We start from the raw sequence: 24834 nt of genomic DNA, 5'->3' as shown, positions 1-24834 counted from the left end.
GTGTGTGTGTGTGTGTGTGTGTGTGTGTGTGTGTGTGTGTGTATGAGAGAGGAGAGGAGATGTGATGTATCCATGGACACTCAGGCCAGGTTCACAGAGTGAAATGTTTCTTAAATACTGAATCTATGTTCCAAGGGTAAAAATCTGACTTAAGAGTTTCCCCTTTGAAGAATTTTTGTGTGCCTGTCAAATGCCCTCCTTGGTTTAGAAGCATGGCCCTCTTACATAGAGAAGCTGTTGTAAACAGTGTTCTCATGAACACATGTGAACAATGATGATTCTCAGGCACATCACTAGCAATAGAGTAAAATATTATGGTTGGTGCTTTCCCCTCTTAAAGACTGAAAATGTAACAGAGATTACCTTTTTGACAGGCTGACTGTGAGAGTAAGTGGGTGCGTGCAGGACAGAGTGACAGGAGTCGAGAAGGTGGGGTGGCTTGGTGGCAGAGCACTATGTCTCCAGCCACAGACTCCAGGTGCACTTCAGAAGATCAACAACTGTGGTGTCTCTGTACCACAGCTGTGGTCGTCTATGCTCAGGGTGGCTGTGGGAGGAAACTAAGCCACTCCGTGTTGGGAATGAAAACCTCGCCTCTAGCTCACCTGCTCATGGTAGAGTGGATGAGCTGGATCCCATTCTTTGCTCTGCTTTCTCCTCACAAGGCACAAGACCAATAATGGTACTCAGTAGCGTAAAGCTGTCTGTGGAGCTTCCCTATTCCCTGTACTCTAAAGAAAATATTTTGTCTCCTGAGAAAGAAGATAAAAGTATTTTGTTAAGCAGCATACTATATTAATTAAAACTAGTCTACCTTTAATGGAGAAGATGATGCCTTATAAAATACTCTAAATAATATTGGGGGGAATAAACTTAGTATATTGTGGCTGAAGGGATGGCTCATTGGTTAAGAGCACTTGCTGCAAAATCATAAAGATCAGAGTTCAAATCCCAGCATCCAAGTAGTGGTCCAGGCATCTGCACACATGCCTGTGACCCTGGCTCAGAGTACAGGCAGAGACAGGATTGCTGGGGTCTTCTGGCTTCTAGCGTACTGGAGGAAAATGTGAGCTGGGTTCAGGGAGAGAGGCTGCCTCAAAAAGCAGTAGGCAGAGGATGGATACTGACATTCACCTGGACTGTTCACACACCAGCATAAACACATGTACTAGTACACATAGACACATCCACAAAGGTCTTTTTAAAAAAAAAAAAAAAAAAAGTGTACAACTAACCATAGTGTCTAGCTTAGTGCATATCTACTGTGTGCATATTACCTGTGCCTTATGGAGCAGATACTAACCGTTAATTTTCAGTTTAGATCAGTGGAGTAGTTTTGCTTCTCAATAAAAAACAACCAAGAGGGCTAGAGAGAGATAGCTCAGCAGGAAAGAACACTGGCTGCTCTTGCAGAGGACCCGGGTTTAATTCCCAGCACCATCATAGCAGTTGATAGCTGACTGTAACCCTAGTTCTAAGAGGACTAACACTCTCATCTGGCCTCTGCAGACACCAGTCATGCACACATGCACGCAGGCAAAAACAGCCATTCACATAAAATCAAAATAAATAAAAAATGAAAAACACAACTGGAGGCTGTGACTTAGGGGTAGAACACTAGTATATCACATTGGACACAGCATCACAGACGCCAGTCCCAGCTCTGCCAAGGGCTACATAGTGAGACTTAAAAAGAGAGAAAGAGAGAGGCTGAGTGGAATGTTGGAGTGCACCAGCCTCCTCTGTGAGTAGTGTTTATACTGTATAATACTGTTTTGTAACAACTTTTTAAAATTACACCTAAGTACAGCTGGTAGCCTGTTTACTAACCCAAGCTATTGCCTGCCAATTACAGTGTAGACTAAGCTTATTCTAACCATTATCTTGGGTTAATACACCCTCTTGGCTTTTAAGTGCTCTCAGAAATCACAGATCAGGGCCCCAGACTTAGCCACTGCTTCTGGCCCTTTGTTCAGTGTTTTTTTCAGAATCTGGTCTGTGGACCTTTGGGCTTCCATTCCCTCCCACTCTGAGCCTCCCTGCTGAGCTCTGGGGATCTGTTTATGTCCATGCACCTACTTGTACTAACAGCCGTAGAGCTGTTCTTTATAGGAGAAACAGGCTGTCTGCTTATCTCTTCAAACAACAAGGCATTTATCTCTCAACAAGTTGAGTTTGGCCACCAGAGATGCAAAGCTGCTAGCAGTATCGGTGTGCTTGCTAAGTGCGAGTTTTGATAAGTCAGCTTGTGACCCAAGCTAGCTCCTTCAGTGGTTTTTGAAGTTCCCAGGCAAGCATGAAACAGACCACCTTCTGAAGCAAACATAGGTGTGAGGAAAGAATTAGCTAGAAGAGCAGAAGGCTTCTTTTCCAGTGTGGAGGCATTCCTCCGAGTTAGTCATTATTTTGTGTTACAATGAAAGAAAGACTGCTGTGCTTAGAGCATAGTTTCTCTCCATACATGAAGAACAGCCTGGCTTCAGACATGAGCCACATATGAAAGGTCATGCTGCTTCATGAGAGGGTCCAGTCAAGAGAAAGGAAGTTGGACCGTCCCCAGGTGTCCCTTGGCAAGGGACATTTGGTTGCTCAAAGAAGGCAAGTTCAGAAGGGCTCGCTGAGAGCTAAAGCAAATTTTTTTGTGAAGGTTTTGAACAGACCAAGGCAAAAGTATGAGCCATGTTTACGGATCTTGAGTTCTGACAAACGGTGGCACACACCTGTAGTCCCAGCACTTGAGAAGTGGATGGAAAAGATGAGGGGTTCAGGGTCAGCCTGTGCCGTGTGAGACCTTGTCTGTGGCAGGAAGGGAGAGAGAAAAAAAATTCGTTGTTAGCCCACAAGAACTTCAAGTCCATGAGACATCAGCTTGGCCTCCTAGAACGGCATGGCTAGTGGTCATTCCTTGAGTAAATCAGTTAATCTTTCCCTGTATTGAACATTGGGTAAGTTGTCTAACAAGATTGATCACCTCACCGACTTTATAAATAAAGCATATGATCTATTTTTCCACCATTGTCTTTCAGCAATATTGTTTTCTTTATTTCCAACCCCAGATAGATAGCTCTTCAGTGTGTATGGGGGTGGGGGAGGGAATGGACAATGGAACTATGAAGCCCAAAGAGGCTGGTGATAGGACTTGTTGTGGTGGCACAGTACCTCGCTGACCTGCTCAGCTGTGTAGGTGATAAGGTGCCTCCCCATGAGGACACTCATCAGAAGAGGCCCCTAAGTCAGAGAGAGTGCTTGATGGCTCATAGTATAAAAGCTCTAGTCATGACCTGGGGTGGTGGTGCATGCTCTCATCTCAGCACTTAAGAAGGTGACGCCCGAGGGCTGAAAGGCTCCTGGGCTGCACGGTGAGACTGTCTCAGATAAAGATAGTGATTTGGCTCCTGTGATAACCAAGTCCTTAAAAAGCCAAGAACCCAGGAAGAGACAGGGAACTGATGTCATCACCTGGCATGGTGTCTCCCGTTATTTTTTGTTTGTTTGTTTGTTTTGTTTTGTTTGCCATTTATTTAAACTTTGGTTTTAGTAGACTCACTAGTAACATTAATATTAGAAATATCTATGCTAAAAATGTATGGATAATGTCATTTTTTTGTGACTGAATGTGACTTCCTGGGCCATATCTGACTTAGCCTAAAAATTTAACTCCTCTATAAGACTTCCTGTCTCTACCAATACTTCCTGTAGTGATGTCCCCTTTAATATTCCTAGTGTAGGTATCTTGGTGGGGCACAGAGTTCCCCCTCGCTGAGGCCTTATGGAATACCTGCTTCTCTTTCAAGTTCTTGACCTTTTTCTTCTCATATGGATAACCCTTTACTATGTAGCCCAGGGCGGTCCTCCTGCCTCAGGTCCTGTAGTGCTGGGATTGCATACGGAGCCCGTCCTTCATTCTGCTGACCCGCCACTGTGACAACAGTTTTGGAAAGAATTATCTGAGTCTCGAAGTACTCATTTCATGTGCTTTTGTAGAGTTATGAATATGCAGCTTATGGACCTCTTACAACATTTAAAAAAAGGTTATGTCTTTATGAAATCCAAGGACCTTAGGTTTTTACTGCTTTACTGAGTGAGTGGAAAATTTAGTTGGGAGTTCCTTGTGCTTATTTTTAAAATGAGAGGTTGTAGATGGAGTCTAGGAGGCCTGTCTCTTCCTGGACTATTACCTACTCTGAGCAGCGTGTGTTTTTGTGTTGTTACAGCATTAACTTCCTAACATGATTTTTTTTTTTTTCCCTTGAGACAGGATTTCACTGTATAGCTCAGGCTGACCTGGAACTCACAGATATTTATGTGTAGATCAGACTGGCTTCGAACTCACCCACATCCTGCCAGGATCCAGTCTTTTTCTCTCTTGTCAAAGGTGGCTTTATTCCCAGACCCAAAACACTTCCTTCCTTTGTGTGGTGTTTGCAGGCTCAAGTCTATCTTTATTGACTGAGTTAATATTCCGTCAAAACATGGAGTTCCCATTTGGATGACTATGGGTGTCCCCGAACCTGCTTCTGTAGAAACCCACTTTTAGACAGCTCTGGTTTCCCCTTTTTATCAGCTTTCAATTTTTCCTAGGAATGTGTACCTTGTTCTGATACTAAAGTGGGTACTTCACTGAGAAACTAATTATGTTCTCTGGTGTCTTATCTATTTTTTTTTTCCTAGTGTAGTTCTAGGGGTGGACCTTGGGATCCATGAATGTTAGGCAGACTCCCTGTCACTGATTTCTTTTGGTGGGGGAGGGAGCAGGATTTCTCTGTGTATCCCCTGAACTTCTTATGTAGACTGGGCTGGCCTTGAACTCGGAGATCTGCCTGCCTCTGCCTCTCAAGTGCTGGGATTAAAGGCATGCGTCACCACCACCTGGCTACTGATTTCTTTTTAAAATCATTATTACGTTTAGTTTGTGTGCATGCGTAAGGCAGGAGACAGTTTGTGCTTTCGTCATGTGGATTCTGGGGATCGAACTCAAGGTTGTCAGGCTTGGCAGCAAGTGCCATTGTGACCAAACCATGCCACTGGTTCCTCTCGTGTTTCTTTGGAGAGCTTCGGTGTGCTGTTCGGATTCTTTTTGAAATAGGCATGTGTATGGCTGGGCCGGGATGTTTGTAATTCTTGCAAGTCTGAGTATCCAGTTCTGTGAAGTTATTCTGTATTGACTGCTGGTTCTGTTTTGTTCTGTTGGTCAACAATCAAGAGTCTCCTGGGAAGAGGAAATCTTAATTGAGGAATTACCTCCATCAGGTTGCCTGTAGGGAAATCTGTGGGGTAAATTATTGATAAATGATTGCTGCGGAAAGGCCCAGCCCACTGCAGGCAGGACGAGCCTGAGCAGAGGGTCCTGGGTTGTACAAAAAAGCAGACTTAGGACTTGGGAGGCAGAGGCAGGCAGATCTCTGTGAGTTCAAAGCTAGCTTGGTCTACAGAGCTAATTCCAGGAAAGCTAGGGCTTTACACAGAGAAACCCTGTCTTGAAACAAACAAACAAACAAAAAAGAAAAGAAAAGAAAAGAAAAGAAAGGAAGAAAGGAAAGGACAAAAAGAAAGAAAGCAGACTTAGTGGACCATATTGAGCAAGCCAGTGAGCAATGTTGCTGCTTTTGCCTCTGCTCCTTGAGCTTCTGCCTTGACTTCTCACAGTTGATGGACTGTGACCAACTGTGTGAGCCAAATAAACTTTTTTTCAGCAACAGAAACCTCACTAGGATGTTGACTAAAGTGATGCTTCCTTCATGGTTTTTAACACCAGATTGAGAGTTCCTGAAACCAGGGAGCTTCCAGATGGGTGAGAATGTGTGAGGTGGGTTTGCTCCTGGGAACTCATGTATGATGTTGTCAGCACTGTGGACCCTAGGATGATTTCTGGTTTCTTTGTCCCCATGCAGCTTCCATAAGGCAGTCTCAAGAGGAACCTGCAGATATCCGCCCCGAGATATGGATTGCACAGGAGCTTCGGAGGATTGGAGATGAGTTCAACGAATCTTACAGAAGGAGGGTAAGGACCCCTTCCCATCCCCATAAAAAGGAGACTGACAAGTTGTGGGCTACTTCATCTCTCCTCTTATTTCTACTCCTGCATCTGAGTTCTTGCCTTTAATTAAGATACAGGGTGAAGTTGCTAGTGGTGTTGTATGTGGGAGACACCTCAATGTATCACTTCTTAAATCTTTTAAAAGGTTATTTAGATGCGTTCTGAAATAGTCTCATGTTAAGTATGGAGCACGTAGCTTTCAATTCATGGGAGGTGCATCTCCATGTAGGTAAAGCTGTTAAAGTCTACACTATCATTCAGCCAGGACTGCAGAAAGGGGGTGCTGAGGGCAATTCACGTTTGGCTGTTGAAATGTATGAGGAGATCAGTAATAAGTAGTTTATGATGTGAACCTAGTAAAGGTTCAATAAGGATAGCTGGCTGCTCTGTAGATTTCTCAAGTGTGTTCTTGATTTTAATAAGTATCAGGTTAGTTCTTCATCTTCTTTAGCAGCAGTGTGTTTAAAAATAGTTTTGATGCTTTCCTGACGGAATGAAGACATATGTCTGTTTGGTACCTCCCTTCCCCATGGAATCAACTTTTGAGGATGTAGGCTTTGAGTCTGGGGTGCAGGACGACTGTGAGTGGAGTGGCCAGTTACTTAACGAAGTGTCCTGAGGTAATGTGGACTCTGCTCTCTGGAGAGATGCCAGGCATACTACCCTGTCTTTGCATAGACATTTCCTATTTTAGCCAGTTGGTCCAAAGTAAATGAGTGTTCACCATGAACTGTTTGGGGGTCTTTCTTACGCCTGCAGGCCGCTCAGGCCTCCTTCAGACACACACGGAAACCACCACTGCACCTACCCTAACCCTTCCCACCCCTCTTAGGAGTCGTCTTTCTTCTGAGTGGCAGATCTATCAGGAGTCCTGGACTTTGAGAACAATTTCAGTTCCCCTTCCTGCTTTTCCACGGGGGAAGTGTGTGTGTGTGCTACAGACGTGCTTCTGTCATGGGAACTGTCACGTTGATGAATGGACTGAGGAATTTTTCACGATGTTGTGTTTAGCTGACACAAGCCTGGCATCAGCCACCTGGCATGGATCACTTCACAGAATTTAAATTCCTTAGCCTAGATCCAAAATGTCAATCTCTTGGGAAGATTGGTTGATTTCTTAATTTACCACTGAAGTTATATCCACTCATCCCCCTGCCTCAGATCTTTTATTGAGATCTCAGTGTTTCTGTGGTGACTGAGCCTATTGACTGTGTGCGGCTGTGGTGTTCAGGAGCCTGGTCCTTCTGTTAAAGGCAGGGAAAGGGGACATAGGACTGTTCAAGAAAGTGGGGGACTACATTTGAGTCTTGGACTGGAGTTGGGTCCAGAGTCCAGGAGGACAGGCTGTCTTAGTTAGGGTTTTGTTTCTGTGAAGATACACCATGGCCATGGCAATTCTTACAAATGAAAACATTTAATTGAGGGCTCACTTCCAGTTCCAGAGGTTCAGTCCATTGTCATCATGGTGGAGAGCATGGAGGTGTGCAGACAGATGTGGTGCTGGAGCCGAGAGTCCTACTATCTTGGCTCAGAGGCAACAGGAAGTCAAGTGTCACATGTAGGGAAGCTTGAACAAAAGAAATTTCAAAGCCCGTGCCTACCATGACACACTTCCTTCAACAAGGCCACACCTCCTAATAGTGCCATTCCCCTTGGGGGACCATTTTGCTTCAGACCAACACACATGCCATTTCTGATGAACTAGAGACACCTGAGTCTACATAGGAACTGGCTATGATGTCACATCTATCTTCAAACACTGCAGATGCCTTCAGGGCTGGATCTGGTGGGTGGGGATGCCTCAGGAGGGACTCGGCTTGTGGGCAGGTCTTTGTACTGCTGGGACTTGTACACTGAGATGAGTTGGCACAACACTCTACTCTTGGTTGTATCAAAGACTTTGTCTGCAGAACCAGGCGTCTGATGGATTATTTTGTACAACTTTCATGTTAAACCATAAGGTTTGGACTAGGAGGCCCTCTGAGATGGGCCTGCTTGATGCAGCTCCCAGGGGACTGTAAGTGGTTAAGGATGGACAAAGTGAAGGATAGCTAGTGAGATTATAGTCACATCCTGTGGCTGGCCCCCCAGGGATGGTATCCCCGTGCTGATGACATACGGACTGTCACGGATTCTTCATTCACCCAGTTGGCTTTGTAGAGGATGAGATGTGTGTGTTCTGCCTCCTGCTTTCCTGATGTTAGTTTATAGTTTCATGTGTATGCATTTTGTGATGGTTACATTTTTTTAATGAGATGTGACATTGTTATTTCCCATCCTCTTAATGCAATAAATGTAAATAAATGTCATTGCACTATTTTGCAAGATTTTAGACTTTATTTTGTATATCTTTTTTCCTCTGTGTGTGTGTGCGTGCACATGTGGGCGCGCACACGTGTGCACATGCATGTGCGCGCACACCTTATGGCCCACTGTGCATATGTAGAGGTCAGAAAACAACTTTTGGGAGCATTTCTCTGCTTCACACTGGCAGGCCTGCCAGCTTCTGGGCAATTCTCATTCCTTTGCCCCCAACTCCCCAGTCCAGAGATTACAGATGCACATACCATCACTTCCAGCGTTTTTATGTGGGTTCTGGGGGTCTAACTTGGACTGTGAAGCTTCTGTGACAAGTGTTTTTACCAGCTGAGCTATCTTGCCAGCCCTTAGCATATCTTAACCCAATGCTGAAGTGTAGCACAGACAAAGGATTCTATAGCTTTTTTAGTTGGCTGGGGAGTAGAGGAGTAGGGGAAGGGATAGATTCTAGCCTAGACCCGAATTCCTCTAAAAATGAAGGCAGATATTCTCCAAATGGTAGGTGTCGGCAGCCAGTTCAAAGTGTCAGACTCCAGCGCAGCAGGATAGTGACACAGTGACCTCAGAAGCTGCAGCCACCAGTCTTGCTGGTTAGAAGAGCAGCCCATTGTCTGTCATCACACGAATGGTCCATTGTTGAACTCTGGGGACAGGAAGCCACGCAGGAAGTGGGAGAATAATGACTTCAGATGACCCGTTGCTGAGCTGGTGTCCATCCTTTGCCTACTTGTGAGGATGCTCCGAGGCCTCTAAAATTTAGCTTTCATACTGGGCAGATATCTTCTTCAAGTGTTAGTCGGCTGTTATTGCCATCAACCTCATCAACCTTACAAAGCCTGGTGGGATAGCTTCCCAAGTTGCCTGTTAGGAGAACAGAGACGCCGTTTTTGTAGTTGTTGTATGTTGAGTACATTTAAGAACAGGGCGGGGAGGGGGGGGACAGCTTGAGCTAGAACTGTGGAGACTGAACCCAGAGAAGAGGGGGTCTCAAGTGAATGCCCAGTCTGTACGCCCCTGACTGCTGGACTCCTAGGGCAACACTCCTGGCATCTATCATTAGTTTGTGCACACAGCCGGCAGCTATCATTAGAACATGTATGCTCTATATCATAGGAATTGGGGCAGCTTTCCACTTTGAAAAATTTCAAGAAACATACAGAGCGCTTTGTTAATATGCCACCTTGGCACACTCAGTATAAGTCTCTTGTCATATGTACTTTCCGTATGTAAGCATGTGATTCCCTTAGCTTGTTCTATTTTAAAAAGTTTATTAATTCTTTGAGACTTTCATAAATGTTCTGATCGTATTTCTTCCCTCCCCCGATATCCTCCCCCATCTCCCTACTCCTCCAATTTCATGTTCTCTTTTGCTTTAATTGTCATTGTTACAGCTATTCATCCATAAGATGGCCAGGGAACGTCACTGGGTGCTGGAGTACAAACCAGAGGACAGGATATTTGCTGGGAGATTGTGTCTTCTAGGACAGGGAAGCTGCCCCATGAAAACTCAATGTGGTCACCCAAACAAGACCTGAGCAAGGACAACCCTGCTTGACATGCCATTGTGGATGGGGACCTCTCATGAGACCCCAACCGTTATTAATACAGCAGCGTGTGCTACCTGGGAGCAAGAACATCAGCCACCTGCACAGCCATGATCAGCAAATGGATAGTGTCCCCATGCTGTCTTGGGATTGTAGACTTAAACATCCCATTTGTCCCAGAATGACAGGTGGGGGTGGACACTGATCCAAGTCCCAGTATAGACCCATGCATTGGATTATTAATGCGCACTTTGGCTCTGTCAACTCCTGTCTTTGGAGAGGTGACACTTGTGGAGGACCCAGGCAGTTTGAGTTTACAGGCTCCCTGTATTTCTCTTACCTGATGCTTCCCCAAGAGTTAGGGTTAATGCTTCTGCAGGAATACTGCAGCGGCAAGTTGTCCTTGGTCCCTTTCACTGGTGGTCCTCTGCTAGTGATAACAGAGAGCCAAGGTGGTATCTTCCACTGTGGAGCTGGTACTTTTCCAAGAGCTTAGGAGGGAGGAGACAAAGCTCACTGGGGAGGGGTTAGGCCTCCTGAAAGCTGTTTCCTGATGAAGTTATACCCAGGTGGTGTACCAACTGTTCTAACCCTCGGTGTCACCCTGCAGTGTGCTACCATTTGGGGGACTCGGGAGGATGGCAGGGGCTTTAGAGGAAGCAGACAGCACAGAAAAGGAAGTCAGTGGGTCCAGAGAGGAGTTAGAGAACCCCATTGTCTGGGGGTCGTGGGGAAAGCGAGCAGTTTGAGTTTAGCTGAGTGCTGCAGAGGTATTGGGTCTTGAAGCCTAAGTTTGAAGTCTTTTCGTTCTCATGAGGGGATGTGACAGTGAGACCACCCACTTCTCACTCATCTCCAGTAACCATCACCACTGCTGTCTACATGCCCTAGCTGCTGCTCCTGAGCCAGCTCATCTTTTGGACGTGACATCGAGTGCAAGTGCTTAAATTAAGCACCTGTGAGCTTATGGGAATTTTGGTCATGGGCTGAGGTTGCTGTGAAAAGCCTGTCAGCCCTTCAGATAGTTCTAAGAGTAACTGAACTCATTCTGCAACCCATCCCGACCTTGAAGCTGGAATCCACGGCCCTTTGAGACTTCTTTAGGATTTCAGCCATAGGGAATGCTCTTGATTAATGACGACCTGGGGATGTCCTGGCCTTGGATGGTCTGAAGCTAAGAGAGGCCTTGCAGATGGGGCAGTGAGTGAATGGAAACCCTTCCACTCTCTGGTCATAAGAAGACCGTGCATCTTTGGTTTGCACTGCCTACCTCCTCAGTCCAGCAAGTGCAGGCATGAAATGATTGAAGTGTGCAGACAGCAGCAGGGCCCCGCATCAGTTAAAGTGGAGCCGAAAAGGTGGCCCGCAGATCGGTTCTGACAAAAACAAATTTCTCTAAAGCGTTACTCACATGAGCATGTGTGTGTTTTAAACTTTAAGCCTGGGTGTCTCTCCTTCCTAAGAAGGACTGTGCTATCTGAGTTCATGCTTTTAGAAATGAAGGTGGCTTCTATAAATCACCAACGAGGGAGAGGCCTAAATTATAGCTTGCTTGGATGAAACCATCCAAAGATGGATAGCCTCGGGCCACGTTCTCCAGAGGCCTTCATTAATTGAAAACTGAAGTTTAATAAGATACGCTGCTTTCTTAGACTGTTGTGAAAGACACCATTAAAGACATGAATATCAAGTGGAAAATCCTCGCCCTGCCTGACTCACAGGAGGAAGGGTCGCTTCATACCTTAGTCACAGCAATTTACAGATGAGCTACAGACTGCTCTTGTAGCAAGAGCAGTCGCTAGCTTAGGTGAACTGATACCTGTCATTGTGTGAGACACAATCACATGTGTTTCCCTTGCAGTTGGAGGAAGCGGTTTGGCATTTTGGTTCACACACCTGACCTGGGCCACACCGTTTCTGTGCAATGACTAGAGGTGGTGAAGGCTTCAGTTTCTCCTTGGAGGCAAGTGGAAGGTGTTAGATCACTTCATAGTGCTTTGTTGTGCTGCTTTTCTCAATAATAAACTACTCTGAAACCATTGGCAAAGTTTAGCTCATAAGCCGATGCACCCCACCAAGGGCTGAGGCTCCACCCTAACGTCAAATGTTGGGGGCTAGAGAATCTGGGTGCCATTATCACTCCATTCTCTGTCACGTTGAGTATTGCCAGGAACTCTCTGCCTGGCTGCCTTTATATGCTTTGAACGTGCTTCTGAAGCAAGTGCGTTCGACCCTACAGGCCCAGGCTGCATCTGTCTGGGTGTACGCAAATATGAGAGGAGATTGAAGCACTGGGGTGTGCTCGAATGGCTGGCTGGGTGTTGGGCTAGACATCCTTGTGTTGATCTACACCACGTGTGAGGGTTCTGTGGGCCTGGCAGGTGCTACACCTGCAGGGCTGCTCGGCAGTTGTGGGACGGTGAGCCATGAACATGTAACTAAGAGGAGATGCAGGTGCCTGGAGGGGAACTTCAGGCAGGTTTACAGGGTAATTTTTTTTATCTCTGGAGGAGGAAATGAAGATGCAAAGAAAGGGAGGTTTGGCCCTTCTGCAGACACATAAAAATAATAAAGCTGTTGCATCATCCCTTGCTAGACTTCTCCTCGCTGAACCAAAGCAGGAGGTTTGAGTTGTGGTTAAAGTGTGTTACATCCCACTTAGCATCTCAGAACAGCATGTTCCTGCTCTGAATCGAGTATTTTGTCCCTCATGTCTCTCACAGGAGACATAATACCAATCATGAACCCTGTTTGGCTGGCCATAGAGCAGGACTCAGCACCAGTTCTGAGGCCTGCCTGGCAAGGATCCCCATCAAGTAGAAATGTGTGTCATGCTGCCAGAATGGCTAGACAGGTAGCCCCCACTGTGAATAAACCTGTGAAGTGGTTTCTGCGTCCCCATAAAAGATCTTCACTTTTCAGCTTCTGTTATATGATACATAGAAGCAGAGAGAATACAAGTTTGGCTTGTGGAAACATTGCAGCCTGTATGTAACTTTCAAGCCAGTGTGGCCATGATAGATCTGAAACAGCTCTGTCTGATTGCCTCTAGGATCTGAGGGTGGGAAAACATTTGCTCCTCTAGTGTTAAGAGGCCTCACATCCTATTGGTGCCTCTTGTCCCCTTTCTCCAGCTGTTGTGACCACTAAGCTGTCAGACTCAGGCTGTTTAAATGCACTTGTTCCCTTGGTGACAAATGGAAAGTGTATGTGGTCTTCGGCAGCCGTCATCTGACCTGAAGGCAGCAATGGGCATTGAACCCACAGGGAAATCTCAGCAGGTTCCCTGTCTGAAGGTGGGCAGGAGCTAAGGCCTTGGAGCTGCTTTAATAAAATTGTTTTGATGGCTGGATTAGGGTCCCATAGAGGTAGCACAGCTGTGTTCTGGGTTCCTTCAGCTTCCTGGATGGCTCACTCTGAACAGCAGGGGTGGGGAGCACCATCCAGATGGACATGGCATCTCATTCTTTGGAGCCAGAGCTGGCAGCAGAGACTATCAGAGTCTCTTAGTCCAAATTCAGTTTCCAATGAATTGCTGCCTACATAGGAGCTGAGGACAGCTGGAACCTTCAGGGTGGACACTCTGTCGAGCTGGTCAAATTCCTCTATCTCAGAGTCTTGAGTGGGTGCCTATTCTGGGATGCTTTTATCTTCAAGAACTTGAGATAGGGTACTATCACTTTTTAAAACAGTTTATTTGTCTTTTATGTGCATCGTATGTGTGTATTTGCCCTCAGTGAACAGAGGGTACTAGAGCCCCTGTAACTGGACCATCGGATGAGGATATGGAGAACCCAGGCCCACAAAGAGAGTAGTAAGTGCTCTTAACCACTGAGACATCTTTCCAGTACCAATACCATCATTTTTAGCCCCGTTACCTTGAGTGCCAGGAAACATGACTTGAAGTGTGGTTATGTTGCCACAGATCTCACCCCTAGGTCTCACGGTGTCTCCTTGCTGTGATTTTTAAATCCCCATCAACCTTTAATTTCATTGTGATGTGGTTGTCTCTCTGAGCCCCCTCAAGTCTGCTGTGTGCATGGTGTGTCACACTGAGCACGGGCTCTACAGTAGAGATTGGAGTTTGTACCTGACTCTAGTAGAAATCTGAGCTGAGTTGCTGCGATCACCCGCAGGGTCTCTATTCCCACGCCACAGAGCCCTCTTAAACCTCCTTGAAGCCAAAAGGGAGGTGTTCTTGAGCATTGAAAGGTGCTGCTTGGAGGCAAAGCTGCGTTCATCGGAGTGTCGCCCTGAATTTCTGTTCTGTCGATGGCGTACTAGCATCCACTGCATTGCTCTCCGTTCTGGGAACTTGAATGTGTGGTCCTAGGTGACACGTGCCTTCTGGGAAGGTGTGGGATCCTTGCCACTTCTTGCCCTGCTACTTCCAACCAGTTGCAGCTTGAGGAGAGCCAAACTGGCCCTGTGGGGTTGTTTTGAAAGCTTAAAACCTTACTCATTTCATTTAGTAGTGGCAGTGGGTGACTCTTCTATGCCCAGGCCCATCTTAGCACATTTTCAGGCGCCCGCTTGTCTCTGAAGCCTTTTAAATAACTTTTCACCCAACTGCATCCGTGTGATAGATCTCCTAAGCATCTTTGTGATTTAGTCAGAAACAGTTGCCAAACTTTCACCTAAGAAGTGTTTTCACTTGAAGAGGTCGGGTGAATGGAGAGATGGGTAGGTTTGCACAATCCTTTCAGCTCTCCTGACCCTTAAACCAGATAAAAACTGAAGTTCAGCCTTGGGTCACCGTGTATGTGTCACAAGGAGCTCCTTCTTGAGAGTCCTTGTCCTAAGCATTAAGTCCTGGCTTCTTGTCTTCATTCTACTTCAGCTCTCAAATCTGCCGCACATTAGCACCACCGGGCTCAGGCTCAGGCACACCGGCAGCAGCCTCATTGCTGAATCTGACGTAAGTTAGAGCCACCCATCCTCCAGCTGTTTTCCCTTGTGCGGGCCACATGTGCTGGGCCAGAGGCGCCGCTCCAGCCACTGTGCCAGCTGTCAAGGGATTTCTGGACTGGCACTGTACTCTGAATCAGTGCTAATGGCTTCCTCCGTTGAATGTTGTCCAAAAGCAATTGTTCACTTGCTAGAGGCGCGTGCTGTACTGTCACACCATGTCCCGAGAGGGCGGCACATCACTACCACCACCTCCAGGGCCTGGGTCTTCCCTGTGCCAAAATTTCCAGCATTTCATACCCGTGCCACCTGGCATGAGTTTATGCGTCCTTTGTACATGTCTTCTCGTTAACTTTGACCATGGCCACCACCGTCCACCTGTCATCCTCATGGTTAGCCAGTTGATGTTTCCCCAGATGATAAGCAGTGGAGGAGGCCCATCCCTTGGATACCCAGCCATCCCCGCTGTCTGGTTACGCAGAGGGCCACAGTGACACCGGGTCTGTTTAAGTCTTCCCACCTTGGATTGATGGCTTAGTCAGTCCTAGCGTATGCTTTCTTTGTTTTAGTGAGTTGCGGTTCTATTTTGAATAAGAGCCTTTCGGCCTATTAATATTCATCTTCGCCAAAATGAACCTTCCCCTGAGTTATTCTCACACAAAAGGAGCAAAGTAATTTTGAAAGTTAAATCAAAACAAAGCAATCTTGTGTGCAGAGCTGATAAAAATCGCAGCCTGTGGTCACGGGGGCCCCTCCACAGGAATCGCTGACATAAAGCCGATTTCCTCCCATCTTGTTATGGAACGAAAGGGGAAATGCCCTGGCCCGTTGAACTTGAGAGCTATGTAAACAGTGGGGAGGGGGAGCTCCCTTGCAGCTGGTGTCTGGTGGGACCTTTGGAGTCTGAGAGGGGACAGACAGTCCTAGTGTGATTCATGGTTACTCCCAGACGGTCCCTAGGAGCACTTCCCACCCCACCCCCCCCCCAGAGTGCATTGGGGCGGCCTGGGGCAGTCACACAGCCAGGTCCTGTTTGTGGGTTAGTCATTAAGGAAGCCACCAGGGCCTACTTCAGACTTGAATTTGAACCAGGTTGTGGCCGGTGGCATTGAGTGAGGCAAATGTATTCCCTTGCCTTTCATTCTCCAATGAGACGAATTAGATCCCCGATGTGGATATTCTGGAAAGGTGCAAAGGGCTCTGTCTGAATTCTTCACATAAATCCAAGGTTTCCTTCTGAACAGTCTTCAGATTGTAACAAACCTACATATGAGGCTTTGCTCTTAATTGCCCTTTTCTTCCTAGGCCTGATGTGGGATGGCAGGGTTGACCCAGACCCTTGTCTGCGACAGAGGGCAGCCCCTCAGGGTCACTGTTTATCCTTTGGTGCAGCTGGAGGCCCATCACTGTCCCACTTTATTTAGCTTCTTAGGGCAACCCCCACCCCCAAATTCACTGCTTTCTCAAGTCCATTACAGCTACCAAAATCCACCTTTGAGGGGTTCTGAGCATGTCTAAATATCAGTGAATGTGAACGGTAGTAAAGGAACCCAGGTTCGTTCTTTCTTTTCCTCTGCCCCTTCTCCCACCCTCAACTACCTCTCCCCAAGGCAGCAAAACCATTGGCTCTTGTCCGGCACCCACCTGAAGGTTTATCGTTCCGGATGCCTTCAGAGTGGTTTGATAGTCTTCTATTCGCTTTATTTTTCTCAGTAAAGGAAAATTCATTTGGAATGCTTGTCCTCTGTGATGTCACACACTTTCCCTGGCAGAGCAGATAGCGTTCCCCTGCAATTCAGGTGGGATACATCTCTTGCTTTCAATGTGCCCTCTCCAGATTTCTAGGGACTAACTAAGAACTCCACTTGTATCGCTGCAGGTAAATAATTACCAAGAGGCTGAAGACCACCCTCACCACCCTCAAATGGTTATCTTACAACTGTTACGCTTCATCGTCCGTCTAGTATGGAGAAGACATTGACAGGATCTTCACACCACCAGGATAAATGTGGACATCCATCTTGTTCGGAGGACCAGAACCCCAGCACTGTGCAATGGGTGGCTCTGTCCCAGAGAGGTGCTGAGGGTGGCCGACACACTGCACTGTGTCCATGTGAACTTAACCTTTCTGTTCATCACCACATGGCAGAATTTCGAGTAGACATTTGTTGTGAATGTAAACAAGGGAGGGCTCTTCTCTTATTAATGTACAGATCCTGGGACTTTGGGATAGCGTCATATGCAAGAAAGGTGTTTACATGTGGTGTGTTCATTTGTTTTTTAAACCTGCTTTCTTTGATAACTGGTTTTTTTTTTTTTTAATCTCCTTTGTTTTGAGGGTTTTTTTTTTTTTTTTTTTTTTTTTTTTTTCAGAAAAGAAATGAAAACTTTTTAGCCAACTTGTGGATGATTTTTATACTTAAAATCCTAAGGACCTGTTGCCTATTCTCAGAGGATATGTAACCCTGCAGTGGGAACTGGGCCAGCTGATTTATACGGCTGCCTTAGTTTATTTTTGGAGATTACTGTACAGAATTTTTAAACAGTGAGAGTATGGTGTTGTCCTCTCTACTCTACTCTAACATGGCTTCTTTGAGTTTCTTTTTAATTATTGCTACCAAAACAGTTCTTAGGAAATGGAATGGGTTACCGTGGCCAAGGGTCTGTTCTGGTGTGCCGCTCCCATTTTGTAAATGCTTACCTCCTTAGCCCAGTTGCTTCTGTGGCAAAATTTCACACTTTCTGTGTTTTCCCTCATCTCCCCATACTCCCAGTCTGTCTCCACACTGATGCACAGGTTTGGCCCAGGGTACTCTCATGATACAATGTGTTTGGGTCAGCAAGGGCTAGGGGCTGCCTAGATTGGTCTTAGCTCCATCAATCAAGCTGACTCATGGGTAGGGCTTTTGTTCACCTCACTTCATTGTGGTGGGTTTGTTTGTGAGAAGGCAGACTCACATTTACTGAAGCTGTTAACTCTTTTGGTTGCAGGATTTTTCCATGGCCATGAGCTCTGCCTTGCTTGCATGAACCAGATGGGCCAGGACCCACACTTTTCTTGGGGATTGACCAGGTCATTTTGGGAGCAAGGGGCTCAGGTAGTCATTTTCCTTGGCATGCTTCTCGGCATTTAGCCCTGCTCATCCCACCTGGCCTGTGACACCTGAACTTCATCTGCATTCCTTTGAACCTACCTTGAAACAGAGACTGGCTCTGCCTTAGCAGTTACCATACATAGGAAACCTCCCCTGCATCAAGTGAAACATCCTTTTTGGTCTTCCAAAAGATGACTGACTACTTTGTTCTCCGTGTTCTTAACAGTTTGATCTTGGTGGGCCACCTGTGTCTGGGGTGGGGGGTGCTCTTTCTTGGTACCTACCCCTTACGGCCACATGCACCAGAAGCCCACACACTGGTCAGCCGTCTCAAGAGCAGGCAGGGCTGGAGGTGTGTAGCCTGGTGAAGGAACACTGTCCTAGCATGTGCAGAGGCCCTGGACTCCATCCCCAGCACCTCCCAAAACGAACAGCACACATGTAGGCACACAACCAGGGAGATTCAAAAAGGACAGAGCATCAGTGGGGTGGGGAGAACTGTAAGCCCTCTAACTTGTGAAAACGTCAATCATCAGGCAGCTTGCTTAGAGAAATGCATGCGTTTCCAAGCAAGTCGACAGTGCCAACAACTGTGTTTGCTTTTGCCCGGTAGAGGGCCAGTGTTTTTTGTTATTAAGTAGAGAAATCCATTCATTCCTACATTCCGCTCTCGTGTGTGTGTGTGTGTGTGTGTGTGTGTGTGTGTGTGTGTGTGTGTGTGTGCTTATATGTATATATATATTGCCTATATGCTTTTCCTTCTAGATTGAGATCACTTGATTCCAAATATTCTTCCTTTTAAACCCATTTCTTTCCCAGCTTCCTCAGATTATTGTTTGAAAGCTGTGTTGGCGCTCACCTTGTTTCCTGATATGTTGAGACTATGGAGAGTTCCCATATGGCCTGTTGTTACAAGGTGGTATTAAGAGTGTAGCCATGGTTCTGCTAGACACACACACACACACACACACACACCAAAGACATACTTGGTCCTGGGCCACTCCACTCCTAGGACCTCCGTGCTCATGAGCCAGTCTGTGACTGACACACTTTACAGTCTCAGCCCTATGGCTCTGTGGTACCTCTTTGGCAGGTGCAGAAGGCTCCCAGAGCCAGGTGCCAGTGGCATGTGTGGCCCTTCAAGCATGCTTACCTCTGGCCTATTGGCCTCCAATCTAGGGCTGGCCATCAAAGCAGCTCATGGAGATGGAAAAGATTCAATGAATTGTAGAAGTATTCAAGAACAGGATGTGGCACCCGGAACTTAGATATGACTGGATGTCCCTGTACTGTATCTGCTTATTAAAATGCAAATAAGAAAGTATGTCTGCCCACTGTGGGTGGACCCTTGTACTTAATTTTTATTTTATTATTGTTATCTCTCTCTTTTTTGGGGGGGTAGAACAGAAACTCCCCGTGTGTGTGTGTGTGTGTGTGTATGTGTGTATGTATGTGTGAATGAGTGAACATAATGCGGGTTTTGTGCCTTGACAGCCTCCCCATGTGAGGTTTGTAAAAAAAAAAAAAAAAAAAGTGAAGTCCTGTGACTTCACCCCAAGATGCAATAAACACACGAAATGACTTCCTGAGTAATTCTTCAGATTTCCTTCCCAGAAACAATTTTATGAATTGGGGGGGAGGGGGTTGGCTAAAAAAAATCAGTTTAAAATCTCTTTTCATTAAAATATGTAATGGATAATGTACACAACCTCTCCTGTTTCCTCTTAGTGTTGTATATATTTTGACTATTTATTAGATTAGGAAGTCGTGTTTTATTCATCAACTGAGCCAAATGTCTGTGTGCAATTGTGTTTCCTTTACCTTTCTTTGTAAAATTTTGTACTGCATAAATGAGTGTAAAAAAAAATCACTGTTTTTCTAAACTTCTCAGAATTAAGGATTGTAAATATTGTAGGTTCTTTTTCTGTGTAATGTGCCCTACTGTTTCATAATGCTGTAACTTGTAGAAATGTTGTATATTTATTTTCTGCTTATTTAATGTCTTAAGTTCTTGAAAGTGTTGACATCCCTGCCCCCCATACCCCTGCCATCCCATGAATTACTTCAGCTCCTGAGGTGGGGAGCAGTGACTGGGTCTGCTCTCCCAAGGTGGCCTCCCGCTGTGGCTCCTGGCATTCAGTTCTTAGATTCTGCCACCTTTCTGATGAAATTAGTGTTTTGCTGCCCATAAGATACCCTAGATGTGGTAGGCTGGAAGGCTGTACTCTAAAAAAACACCCCCATCAAACCTATTTGTTGTAAAGCAGCTGGCTTCTGAGAAAAACAGATTTTCCAGTAAGTTGGCCATATCTTTAGAGAAGTATTATCAGCAGATGGGAAAGGTTATTTTGGGTTTTTTTTTGTTTGTTTGTTTGTTTTGTTTTGTTTTCCCATTGAAAAGAGTATCGTTGACAACTCAGTGTTGAGAGAAATACAATCCTGCCACCTCTTGAGGTGCTGCTGTGTGGCTGTCCTGGATAGGAGGAGGGCCGGTGGGGCATTTGCCAAGACCACCTGTCTCACCAGGACACTTGCTGGCTACTGTCCCCACCTGCTGTGTGATTCCTAGGTTGAGGTATATAGCCTGTAGTAAGGAACTAAGCTGTTCAGCTCCCTCCCTCATTCATTGCATTAGTCCAGCCTTCTTCACAGGTCCATGCCCTTGCTCCAACTCTTCATATCCCCCAAGAAGAGGTCAGGGTCCCGCTGGCCTTGGTTGTCAAAATGGAAAAGCTCACTGAGGCTCTAGGGGCATATGACTTAACGTAGACAGCTCTGTCCTCCCTGCTGATTTAGCCTGGTGCCTGTGTGTGTCGGCTCGGTACGGTGTGTGTGCGCGGGTTGTGTCCACACGTGTCGCTAAATTGGCGGGGATTCCCTCCCAAACAGCATTGCATAGAGCATCCTCAAGCTCCCAGCAAAGTACTTGACTGCTTTTATTTGGGAATTTTGAAATTTAATGGTTCTTTGACCACTGGTTACTGTATCCAAACCTGTCAGGTACCCTTTAATAAATAGCACTGATGTCTGTATAGTGCCCCATCACTAACGTGTCCAAGGACCCAGCGTATGTAGCATTTGTATTGCAGTTTCCCTGGCTTCCTTTATGTTTTGCACTGATGAATTTTGACAGGGTAATTGCCACTGTACTTGTGCAATACTGCTGTAAATAACTGCAGATTTTTTTTTTTTTTAAGAAACTCGATCTTTTATGTTCCTAATGAATTTTATATAAATAAAACTTGCAACTAGATTTTGTGAACTGTTTGATTTGTTTTCTTAAAAATGGCCAACAACTGAGTGTAAGTGTAGAAATACACACCTGCCTCCTATTGGTCAGAACACATTAGTTGTGTGTAGATCTTGCTTGAAAATGAGTCTGTGTAGTATAGTTAAAAGCAAACCATGTAAATGTCCTGCCCATGGAGTCAGCCATGACTCAGTACTCCATTGGAAGGAAGTGATCGAGAGTGGACTGTTTTCTGGTCACCTCACAGAAGACTGCTAATCTCTGTGATCTTGGGGTATCCACTGGGCGTAGACTAAATTAGGAGGGAGCAAGAGACACTGAGCATTGTTGAGGGGATACTAGTTGTAAGGTCTGTGTGAACGAGTTCAGGATTTTCCTATTTGTTCTAGGAAGGTGCTGAACAGTTTTCAGCACATAAACGTGGCTGTGTAAAAATTCATCAACCTATTGCAAAGCAGATTGTTTGGTCTACCACCCTTAATCCTCATCCAGGTAGAAGCCTGCATTTTTCCAGAGCCCATCTCTTGCTCTGTGGGTGTGGGCATTTTGCATAAATGCTGGTAACAACATCCATTACCTAGCAACTGGTCATAGATCTTTCTAGAATGATTCCATTTCACCTTGACTACTGCACTGGATCCTGAGAACAATGCTCCGAGGCCTGGCTCACCAGCAGTAGCCACTGCTCACCCTCAGAAGCTCAGTCAGTGACATGCTAGTACCTGCCTGGTGTGTGAGGAGACAATGGCCTTCCTGGTTTAAATTAGACCAATCTTTTCACAGCTCTGATGACACCAGGCCTTGTTGTCATTGCCATTTTGTTTGAAGGGAGTATGCTTATTTTTGGCCATCTGTTTCATTGTCTTATTGATGATCAACTTAAGAAAAATAACCCTCCAGTCTGTGGCTTCTTTTCTCCCTGAATTTCAGTGTGAAAAAATTCAAGCTCATGAGAAAGTCCACAGGATTTGATAACATCCTAGCTCTAATTTGGAATATTTTGCTGTGGTGGTATGCAAACATCTACTGAATTTTTTTTTGCACATTTTAAGTAAATCATAGTCATCAGTAAACTTGTTCCTAAGTATCCAGCATACATGCCACCCACTTTTAATAGTTACCACTCAAGATAAAATGTACATACAATAAAGCACAGATTTAGGGCTGAAGATATGGTCCAGCAATTGAGGTCCTGTTCCTGCAGAGGACTCTAGTTTGTTTCCCAGCACTCACAACCAGTAGCTCACAACCATCTGTAAATTCATTTACAGGGATCGAATGCTCTCTCTGGCCTCAGGTTCCCCTCTCCCCCAAACACACACACACACACACACACACACACACACACACACCTACCTCTCTGCTCCCAGGCATGGCCTCTTGTTTTTTTCTGCCTGTTTCTCAACTTCATATGAATGGAATAATTTGTGTCTGGGTCCCTTTTGGTCAAGGCACATTCTGGAGGTATGTGTTAGAAGGACTGGTGGTTGCTAACTCATTGTCTAATGGGCACCTGAACTTTGGCCATTAGAAGTGACAATGAGCAAAGTTGTGACCATTCTCATATAAGAGTAAGTTACCAACTGAGAAGCCAGCTTTAACTCTCTTGCTTTAATTTCTATATTTTGTCTTCCTTGAGACAACCTGTGTCAAAGTTTGCAATATGCTTTAGTCACACAACCCCACAGTTTGGTTTTACTTCTTAACCAACCTGGAGTTGTTTCAGTGATGAGCAGTGTAAATCTCTTCCTATACCCCATGGCTCTGCTTGTCTTAACTGAAGTGACCCAGTATGTCCTAACCCTCACACGCACCATGTTGTTTCTTGGCTCCTAAGCCTTGCACACATCATGCTGTCTCTCTGCTCTTCTCTTTCCCATTGACCTTTCTGTTTGCATCAGTTACTAGTTTTATGTTTCCAGTGTCCCCCTCTCCCCATTTCTGTCCTATGTGCCTCTCCAGGAGCTCTTCAGGAGTCTCACTTGGGGATTATGATTCTACAATAACTTAAGGGCAATTTGCCATTTCTCTTACATGCTTTCCAAGGTGTGTGGCTTTTATCCACAATTCATTAGAAGTGGTTTCCTACCTGGTTTCTAAACCTGGAGTCATGAGGGTCATGAGAGATCACTGAGTGCCCAGTGATCAAAAATGAATTCCAAACGAGTCACATGATGAGTCGGGGATGTCCTGGCACTGCTAACTGTGTTGGGTCTTGCGATTTTCCTGCAGGCTTGGTTGCACGTGGTCATGTCATGCTGCACTGTGTCCAAACACTACATCAGCTCATATCCCAGACTACTGGATGTTCCGGATGCAGTTTTTACAGCTTAGTGATTTTGCTTGTGATGGCTTTATCACACACACACACACACACACACACACACACACACACACACCCCAAAGGAGTTTAGTATTTCCTCACCTTCATTCCTCAGCATATAAGTATCGTGAGTATATTTTTGGGAGTGATTATGTCAGAATGTTTGACTTGAAAAGCTGCCATTTGAGATCTTTTTCGTGGCGCCTCCTAGGCAGTCAGCCGTGTCAAGATGAAGCTGAATATCTCCTTCCCAGCCATCAGCTGTCAGAAGTCCATTGAAGTGGGTGATGAACGCAGGCTTTGTACTTTCTCTGAGAAGTGCATGGCCACAGAAGTAGCTGCTGCTGCTCCCGGTGAAGGGTGGAAAGGTCATGTGATAGGAATCAGTGGTGGGAACAACAAACAGTGTTTTCCCATGAAGCAAGGTGTCATGACCCATGGCAGAGTGTGCCGGCTGTTGAGGAAGGGGTGCTCTTGTTATAGAGCAAGGAGAACTGGAGAGAGGAAGCACATGTGTGTTCTGGGATGCACTGTGGGTTCTCAACCTGGTTATTATAAATAAAGAAAGAGAGGTAACTACTGAGCTTCTTCAATTGGGGCCCAAAAGAGCTCACAGAATCTGAAAGCGTTAGTCTCTAAAGAAGAGGATGTCCACTCTGGTAGTTTGCCCCCATTATCTCATAGGATGTGGCACTATTAGGAGGCATTATTTTGTTGGAGTAGGTATGGCCTTGTTGGAGGAAGTGTGTCACTGTGTGGGCAGGATTTGAGGTTTCTTTCCTATGCTCAGGATACTACCCAGTGTCTCAGTCCATCTCCTGTTGCCTTCTGATCAGGATGTAGCCAACACCATGTCTGCCTGCACACCACCATGCTCCCCACCATTGATAATGGACTGAACCTCTGAAACTCTAAGGACCCCCAGTTAAATGTGTTCTTTTTAAGAGTTGCTATGGTCATAGTGTTCTATTCAGAGCAATAAAACATTCACCAATATGTTGGCTGAAAGCCTTAAACAAAGCAGCCCAGGAGAAAAGCACCCTTTAAGCCTCTTGTTACTCCACGTGTCTGGCAACACAAACACCAACATGTTGCTCTGAAGAAACAACATGCTAAGAAAAATGGGGAGGCCGCAGAATATGCTGAAGGGGAAATAATAAATAACCAGACATTGAAAAGGCAAAGAGAGAGAGGTAGAGAGAAATTAGTTTTTGAGTTGCTGACTTGAGGTTTCACTCATATGTTGGTGCACACACACACACACACACACACACACACAAAATTTTGGCATGGGTTTAAAATAATTTCTAAAATGGCCCCAAGTAAGCTGCTGCCCTTTGTACTATGTATTTATTCCA

General features: G+C 45.7%; 1 protein-coding gene across 4 annotated transcripts in view; it reads left to right on the top strand.

The window, feature by feature from the left end:
- Positions 1–24834, top strand: part of Bcl2l11 (BCL2 like 11) — a 641641-nt gene that overhangs the window by 16236 nt on the left and 600571 nt on the right. For 3 of the 4 annotated variants that reach the window (XM_051183429.1, XM_051183426.1, XM_051183427.1), the window contains 2 exons: positions 5892–6001; positions 16688–21156. In XM_051183429.1, coding sequence (XP_051039386.1) covers positions 5892–6001; positions 16688–16789 — 212 coding nt within the window. In that variant the 3' untranslated portion in view covers positions 16790–21156. Of the gene's footprint in view, positions 1–5891; positions 6002–16687; positions 21157–24834 lie in introns of those variants that run through there. The other variant, XR_007834447.1, reaches the window with a different exon arrangement.

Source organism: Phodopus roborovskii, unplaced genomic scaffold (assembly GCF_943737965.1).
Source record: "Phodopus roborovskii unplaced genomic scaffold, PHOROB, whole genome shotgun sequence".
In the NCBI taxonomy this organism is placed as follows: Eukaryota; Metazoa; Chordata; class Mammalia; order Rodentia; family Cricetidae; genus Phodopus; species Phodopus roborovskii.
The sequence above is the reverse complement of the archived record's forward strand: the minus strand, read 5'-3'. Positions and strand labels throughout refer to the sequence as shown.